At 55.4% G+C, this 6,582-nt stretch overlaps 3 protein-coding genes across 3 annotated transcripts; 1 reads left to right on the plus strand and 2 right to left on the minus strand.

Moving 5' to 3' along the window:
• Nucleotides 1–131: 131 nt before the first annotated feature.
• On the minus strand, nt 132–1,428 carry GUITHDRAFT_161409 (hypothetical protein; the record flags this gene model as incomplete). Its single annotated transcript, XM_005838684.1, has 7 exons — nt 1,325–1,428; nt 1,210–1,279; nt 964–1,153; nt 700–910; nt 578–647; nt 489–527; nt 132–446 (listed from the first exon to the last, which is right to left on the minus strand). Exons 1-7 carry the CDS (start codon nt 1,399–1,401, stop codon nt 132–134), a joined length of 972 nt encoding a protein of 323 aa, XP_005838741.1. The 5' UTR covers nt 1,402–1,428.
• Nucleotides 1,429–1,565: 137 nt separating this feature from the next.
• On the minus strand, nt 1,566–2,304 carry GUITHDRAFT_150798 (hypothetical protein). The gene is made up of 2 exons (XM_005838685.1): nt 2,185–2,304; nt 1,566–2,131 (listed from the first exon to the last, which is right to left on the minus strand). The coding sequence occupies exon 2, from the start codon at nt 2,063–2,065 to the stop codon at nt 1,646–1,648; it is 420 nt and encodes a 139-aa protein (XP_005838742.1). The 5' UTR covers nt 2,066–2,131; nt 2,185–2,304; the 3' UTR covers nt 1,566–1,645.
• A 100-nt stretch (nt 2,305–2,404) lies between these two features.
• Nucleotides 2,405–6,558, plus strand: GUITHDRAFT_102370 (hypothetical protein; the record flags this gene model as incomplete). The annotated part of the gene is made up of 12 exons (XM_005838686.1): nt 2,405–2,556; nt 2,669–3,233; nt 3,359–3,439; nt 3,808–3,888; nt 4,149–4,283; nt 4,357–4,611; nt 5,002–5,027; nt 5,078–5,131; nt 5,678–5,786; nt 6,024–6,103; nt 6,256–6,318; nt 6,471–6,558. 12 exons carry the CDS (start codon nt 2,405–2,407, stop codon nt 6,556–6,558), a joined length of 1,689 nt encoding a protein of 562 aa, XP_005838743.1.
• Between the last annotated feature and the right edge of the window lie 24 nt (nt 6,559–6,582).

Below are 6,582 nucleotides of genomic sequence, written 5' to 3' on the forward strand. Positions count from 1 at the left end.
GGGGGACTGCTTTCAATCTCCATCTTTCACCATTTCAGCCAGTCTTGAGCTACCCGACTTGTCGTGAGCACAAAGTTGCATTCTGCTGCAATGAAGTTGAAAAATTTCATAACCAACTTTGAAATTGATGTCTACACATGTTTTGATTCGATCAACCCAAGCTTCGACAATATCAGACACGCGATCTTTCTTCCCCCCTGAATGCTTGGCTCAACCCGAGCAACATAGTCTCTGGTATCCTTTCCATCGAGCGCATCGGCTAGGTGAATGGGCACCACCTCTCTTACTCCTGGAATTTTGACCTTTGACACGCCGAGTTCGAAAGCAATCCGCATTCTGTACTGAAGAATCCCAGGAGCGCAGTGATAGCACAGGCAATAGAGGGCACTGTTTGCCCAACTTTGGTTGTTTTGCTCGTCTAAATTGTAAACCATGCACACTGCAATCTTCTCTGATGTAAGATCGAGCACAGCCGGCAACATTATTACCTTTGCTGGCTTGCGATTCTCAACTAGCTTTTTGACGTACTGCCATCGCGAATGAGGGACAACAAACTCAAGTTGGTCAGTCAGAGCACCGATTGCAGTTGATAGCGGAAGATCATCTGAAGGTACAGAACGGACGGGTGCAGCCATCCCAGCAAGAACCTTTGGCGAACATCTTGTCAAGACAGATTCTATCAGCACAAGTGTTTAACACCATGGAGTGATCATGACTGTAAGGAGGGCGATGACTGTGCAGATGGAGGGAGCAAGGGCGATGTCGTTTCCTCCGACAGAGACGACCAGATAGTCTCTCTCTGTCAAGTTCTGCCTGATCAGTTCATCTTGCGCTTGGAGGCTACCGCATGCGGGCATGCAGCAGCATTGGAAGCCGCCGGTGCGAGACGTCAGGGTGGTTGCCTCGACGGCTGATAGGAGGTGAGCAGTGAGCAAGAGGGGCACAAAAGAGATGCTTGCTCACCCGTGTTGACGACGAACGACTTCACCTTCTTGTCAGCGAGCTCATAGTTCATCCAGTAACACACGTCCTTGACCATCACGGTTGGTTCAAGTACTGCCTCGTACCCGTTCACGGCAGCAGCGGTGAACGCCCCCCTGGTTTGATCTTCGATCAGCGACTGCGCAGACTGTCCGCCTCTGAACAGCCAGTGCTGAGACAGCATCAGTCAGCACAGCACATGCTGCTGCTGCAGGAACACGGCAGGACCTTGTTGTCCAGGGTAGAGTCCCCCGCAAGGAAAATGGCAGCGGCGTCAGATCCATGGCTCCTCCGTAGACTGGGAGCGGTCAGAGGGGAAGGAGCGCAGAGCACGCTCGGTCACCTCGCGATGATGCTCTTCAGGTAGCTCTCATCATGTCCGTGATATGTCGAGTAGTACGCGCCTCCCGGCACCGCCATGGCTGACTGGAGCCTTTGCAGGAGGGTGGGCAACGGACGGGGCGCAAATGCCAACTGGGCGGAAAGGGGAGATGGGAAACATGGAGGCGAGACGGGGGAAAGGAACAGGTTGAAGCAGCTTGATCGGAGAGAGGGAGGAGATGTGAATGAACATGTTCGTCATGGATACAACAATCTTCCCTTTCAATCGTCTTTAGTTTCCTTGTTGCAGCGCTATGCTACCCTCTCCTACACGACATCGCCGTCAATCCTGGCGGGCATGCGCCGGCGTCTTGGAGAGCCAGAAGAGCCAAGAGAGCAGGAGGATCTGAGCAGACGCTCTGAGCATGTGCGTGCCTGTCAGCCCGTAGCTGAGCCGCACGTTGCCTAGGGGGACGTCATGGGAGAACATGTAGACGTTAGCAGGAGTCATCAGGATTGTCAGCCAGAAGAGCGACCGCGCTGCTAGAGGGGAGAAAGATGTTGCCAGCCATCCTCCCAGCGCCAGCTCGGCGACGCCAGTCCAGAGCACGTGGAAGGCTGCGCTGCCAGGGATGTAGGGGGGTACGATCTTGCAGTAGTTCTCGAAGGTGGATGGTGATGAGGTCTGCGGGAAGTGGGCGGTGCTTGCCAAGCAGTAGAAGCCTCCCAGAAAGATGCACGATCCAGCCCTTGCAAGACTCATGGCGACACCGATGATGCGATGAAGGGGATGACGGGATGACGATGAGGTTGAAGGGAACTTATCCTTCTGTGCGCAAGTCATCAGCAACAGTGAAGTTACAGCATGAAGACAACTGTCACCTGATAGCAAGCTGCTTCTTCAAGCTGGTGAGGATAGTAGATGTTACAGATCTCAACCTTCCTTGGTCTTGCTCTCTCTCTCTCTCCCTCCTCTCCCTCTTCCCCTCGCTCCCCTTAGTCAGGTTGTCAGAGCTTCAGTTTATAAGGAGTACCCCCTACCCCCTCATCCCCACTCTTTTACCGTGACCCTACCCCCTTCGTCCAAGGCATAAGCCCCGACATGGTCGGGGCGCCCATCGGCTTCGCGCTCCTCGTGCCGCGAGTCTGCGCGGCCTGCAAGCGGTCAGACCCTCCATGCAGCCTCCAGCCCTTCCAACCGCTCGCAGAAGACGCCATGCTGTGCCAGGACTGCATGCGGAGAAGCGAATTCAGGTGCTGCCCACTTGCTGCGTGTTGCTCCACCCCTGTTTGTCCTGGACGAGCATCGACCAGTTCTCCTTCTCCTTCTCCTCCTCCCTCCTCCTCTTCTGATGATCTTGACCAGGACCATCACCAAGACTCGAGCGATCGAGGAGTACGGAGTCACAGAGGAGGTGCTGGCAAAGCTTCGCTACATGACGAAAAAGAGCAGACAAGGGTACATGATGAAGCTCTACCTCGAGAAACAGGTCGCTGAGCACGGGACGAGGAGAGGAGGCGGAAGCGATGTGTGCGTTCAGGCCCGCATCGATGAGATGCTTGCTCCTCACAAGAAGCAGAAGCTGAGTGAGGGTATTGTGGAGGAGCAGCAGGAGGCGAGGGGACGCGAGGAGGGGAACGAGTTTCCTTCTGCGAGCAATCTTGCGACGTCCCCTGACATGGTCAGGAAGAAGATGGAGCTACTGTACAGAGGTTCCTCGCATGGCAAGAGGATGCAACAGGCCAGCGACCCTCTTGCGGAGACTCTCGCGTGCTGCTTGCCAGAGGAGCTGCTCATACGGACTGACGTGCTCTCCTCTCGGCCCGGCTGGAGCGCAAAGGGGGAGGGAGGAGGCGGAGGGTTCATCCTGTACGTGATGCAGACGGCGATGAGAATGGAGGAGAATCATGCGCTAGAGGTTGCGACAAGGGTTGCAAACGCGTGCTTGCTTCCTGTCTTCGTCGTCCTCCCCCTTATCTCCGACGATGTCATTGCAAACGAGCGCCGATGGACATTCATCTTGCAGGGAGTTCCTGAGATACAGGTGCTTGCTAGTTTCTGCTGGTGCTGGTGCTGGTGCTGGTGCTGGTGCTGGTGCTGGTGCTGGTGCTGGTGCTGGTGCTGGTGCTGGTGCTGGTGCTGATGTCCTTCTTGATGCTTGTTCTGATGCTCCTACCATTCACGCTCTTCAACTTCTTCTGTTCTTCTGTCATCCCCATCTGCCTCCTTGCAACATCTCGCTCCCCCTTTCCCTGCTCTGCCATACCCTGTCTCCCTTGCTCGCTTCCACTGCTTCCTTCCCCTTTCTCTCTCCCTTGCTCAACCCGCCCTCCCCATTTTTTCATCCTCCTCTCCTCTCCTCTTCCCTCCTCTTCCCTCCTCTTCCCTCCTCTCCCCTCCTCTCCCCTCCTCTCCCCTCCTCTCCCCTCCTCTCCCCTCCTCTCCCCTCCTCTTCCCGCAACCCCTTCTGGTTCCCTGCTCTTCCTTACTGATCTCTCACCCAGGAGGCTCTTCGGTGCAAACTCGGCATCATGTCCCATGTACTGGTTGACGGCTACAGAGGTTGCGACGCAATGGCTGATCTGGTGACCTCTCCTACCTCTAGCCTGCCGTGCTGTTGTCGCTCCTGTCAAACATCTTCTACCTCTCCCTCTTCTTCTGCCTGGAACTGCACCTGTATTTCTTCCTCTTCTTCCTCTTTCTCTCCATCATCTTTGTTGTCCTTTACGCTTCATCTTGCTCTGCTCCTGCTACTTTACAGATCTTGCCCATCCATCCGTGTCCATCTCTTATCTCCTCCCCATCCTCTCCCTTCTGTCTCCTAGTCTGCTGACGTCTCTGTCAGATCTCCTTGAGCAAACGTGCCAGCTGTGTAGTGCAAGAAGACATGCCTGTCCTCCCCTACCGGCGCTGGGCAGATGAACTCGCAGCCCACGCTTCCGTTCTGCTCGTAGACACTGCCTGCGTCCTTCCCATGAAGGTCAGAGAACAAGAGAGGAGGAGAATCTGCTGGAGAAAGAGGAGTAGGAGGAAGAGGGAAGTGATTTGAAAAGAGAGAGGAAGGAGGAAAAGTGGAGAAAGTAGGAATGGGTCCTACAGAGCAGGAAAGCAAGTGGAGGGGAGGAAAGCAGGAGCAGGAGCAGGAGCAGGAGCAGGAGCAGGAGCAGGAGCAGGAGCAGGAGCAGGAGCAGGAGCAGGAGCAGGAGCAGGAGCAGGAGCAGGAGCAGGAGCAGGAGCAGGAGTCATATGGAGCTCTGATCTTGGGAGCAGGAGGTTGGCAGGGCGTACGCTTCTGCTTCATCCTTCAGGTCAGCCACAGCGAACAGAAGACAAGAGTACATGGGGAGGAGGCTGCAAACTTCAGCTCCCTCGTGTAAACTGTTCGTCCCGGAAGGCCTTGAGCCCCTGTGCCTCTCCTCCTCCTCCTCCTCCTCCTCCTGGTGGGCTCTAGACATCGTTCGGGAAAGCAGCCGGGTAGACTTGTCTGTCCCTGCAGTGGAGCACAGCAGAGGGGGAGAGCAGGCTGCGGGGAGTAGGTGGAAGTCCTACCTGCGCTCTGGACTCACATCATATGCTCGCAGACGTAAGGCAGGAGGAGGGATGGAGGAAGTAGGAGAGAAGGAAGGGGGAGGAGGGAGGAGAGGAGAGGAGAGGAGAGGAGAGGAAGGGAACGGAGTGGAGGATTGAGCTCTTGGCAGGGAACAATGCTCTTGATCCAGAGGGGGTCAGCAGGATGTCTTGCTTCCTTCACTTTGGCATGCTGCCCGTCCGCAGGGTTGCGTGTGACGCCAACGACAAGAAAGCCAGCAAGTTCCTGGACGTGAGACAGTAGAACCGTCTCCTCCTTTCGCTCCCTCACACTCTCCTCCTCCTCCTCCTCCTCCTCCTCCCTCTCCTCCCCCTCTTCCCCTTCTTCCTCCTGCTTGCTCTTGTTGCTCCTTTGTTTGCTTTCCTCCTCTTTGTCCCTTCGTCCTTGTCCTTGTCCTTGTCCTTGTCCTTGTCCTCATCCTCGTCCTCGTCCTCGTCCTCGTCCTCGTCCTCCTCATCATTTCGTCTCAGGAGCTGCTGGTATGGCGGGAGCTCGCCTACTCATTCTGTAAATACTCGAAGGTCCAGGGGTTCTCAGCTCTACCTGAATGGTCGCGCAGGTCGCGATATGATCTCCTCGTCCTCGTCCTCGTCCTCGTCCTCATCCTCGTCCTCGTCCTCCTATTCTTTCTTTACGATCCTTTATGTCTCTTTTCTTCTATTCTTCTCTCGTTCTCCCCTCCTCCCCTCGGTCCTACGTGCTCCTCCTCCCTTCTTGTTTACCTCCGCACCACTTCCCTCCTATCGTCTTGGCCGCCTTTTCCTTCCTCCTTAGGTTCCTTTCAGGACCCTGAAGAAACATGCACACGATGCGCGGGAGCGGGAGGCGACGGAGGAGAAGCTGGAGGAAGGGAGGACAGGAGACGAGTTTTGGGACTCCATGCAGCAGATACTGGTAGATTTTCCTTCCTTCGATTTGGCGTTGATCTCTCCCGCTGCTCCCTGCTCCCTGCTCCCTGCTCCCTGCACATGGGTTTTCCTGTTTTCTCCCCCCCCCCCCCCCCCTCCTCCTCCTCCTGCTCCTGCTCCTTCCCCCTACCTGTTTCTCTTTCCTCCGCCCAACTTGTGATCTTCGGACTTGTTGCTGCTTCTTGTATCAAAATCTCTTTCTCTTCGCTTACATGTTCAGCAGGTCAAACAAGGAGAACTTCACAACAACTTGCGCATGACATGGGGGAAGGCGATTCTTGCGTGGGCCAGCGACCCGGAGAGGTGAAAACTCAGAAACTGCTTGTGATCCCCGTCCTCGACCTCGACCTCGACCTCGACCTCGACCTCGACCTCGACCTCATCCTTGTCTTGTTTCACTTTGTCTTTACATATGCTCGTCTCAATTGCTCCGGTTTTCTTCTAACCTGCTTCAGGGCTGTGGACATAGCGCAACGTCTCAATGACAAGTATGCTCTCGACGGAGCCGATCCATGCAGGTACCAACTTCTCCTCTCCTCTCATTCTTCTCCTCTCGTTTCCTCCTCTCATTTTCTTTTCGCCGTGACTCTTATTTCCTCCTCTCCTTTCTCCTTCTACTCCATTCGTCGTTTTCTTCTCTCTTGCTTGCAAGCATCTTACTTACTGTCAGCGTGTCTGGTGTGCTCTGGTGTGCTGGATTGTTCGATGGGCCCAAAACACCCGAGCGTAAGGTCATGGGCACAGTACGTCTGCGGTAAACTCCTCCCTCCTCCCTCCTCCCT

Source organism: Guillardia theta (genome assembly GCF_000315625.1).
Source record: "Guillardia theta CCMP2712 unplaced genomic scaffold GUITHscaffold_10, whole genome shotgun sequence".
Taxonomy (NCBI): Eukaryota; class Cryptophyceae; order Pyrenomonadales; family Geminigeraceae; genus Guillardia; species Guillardia theta.

Bases quoted from the DNA above. Each gene is read 5' to 3' on its own strand.
- GUITHDRAFT_150798 (XM_005838685.1), bottom strand. From the start codon at position 2,065: ATGAGTCTTGCAAGGGCTGGATCGTGCATCTTTCTGGGAGGCTTCTAC.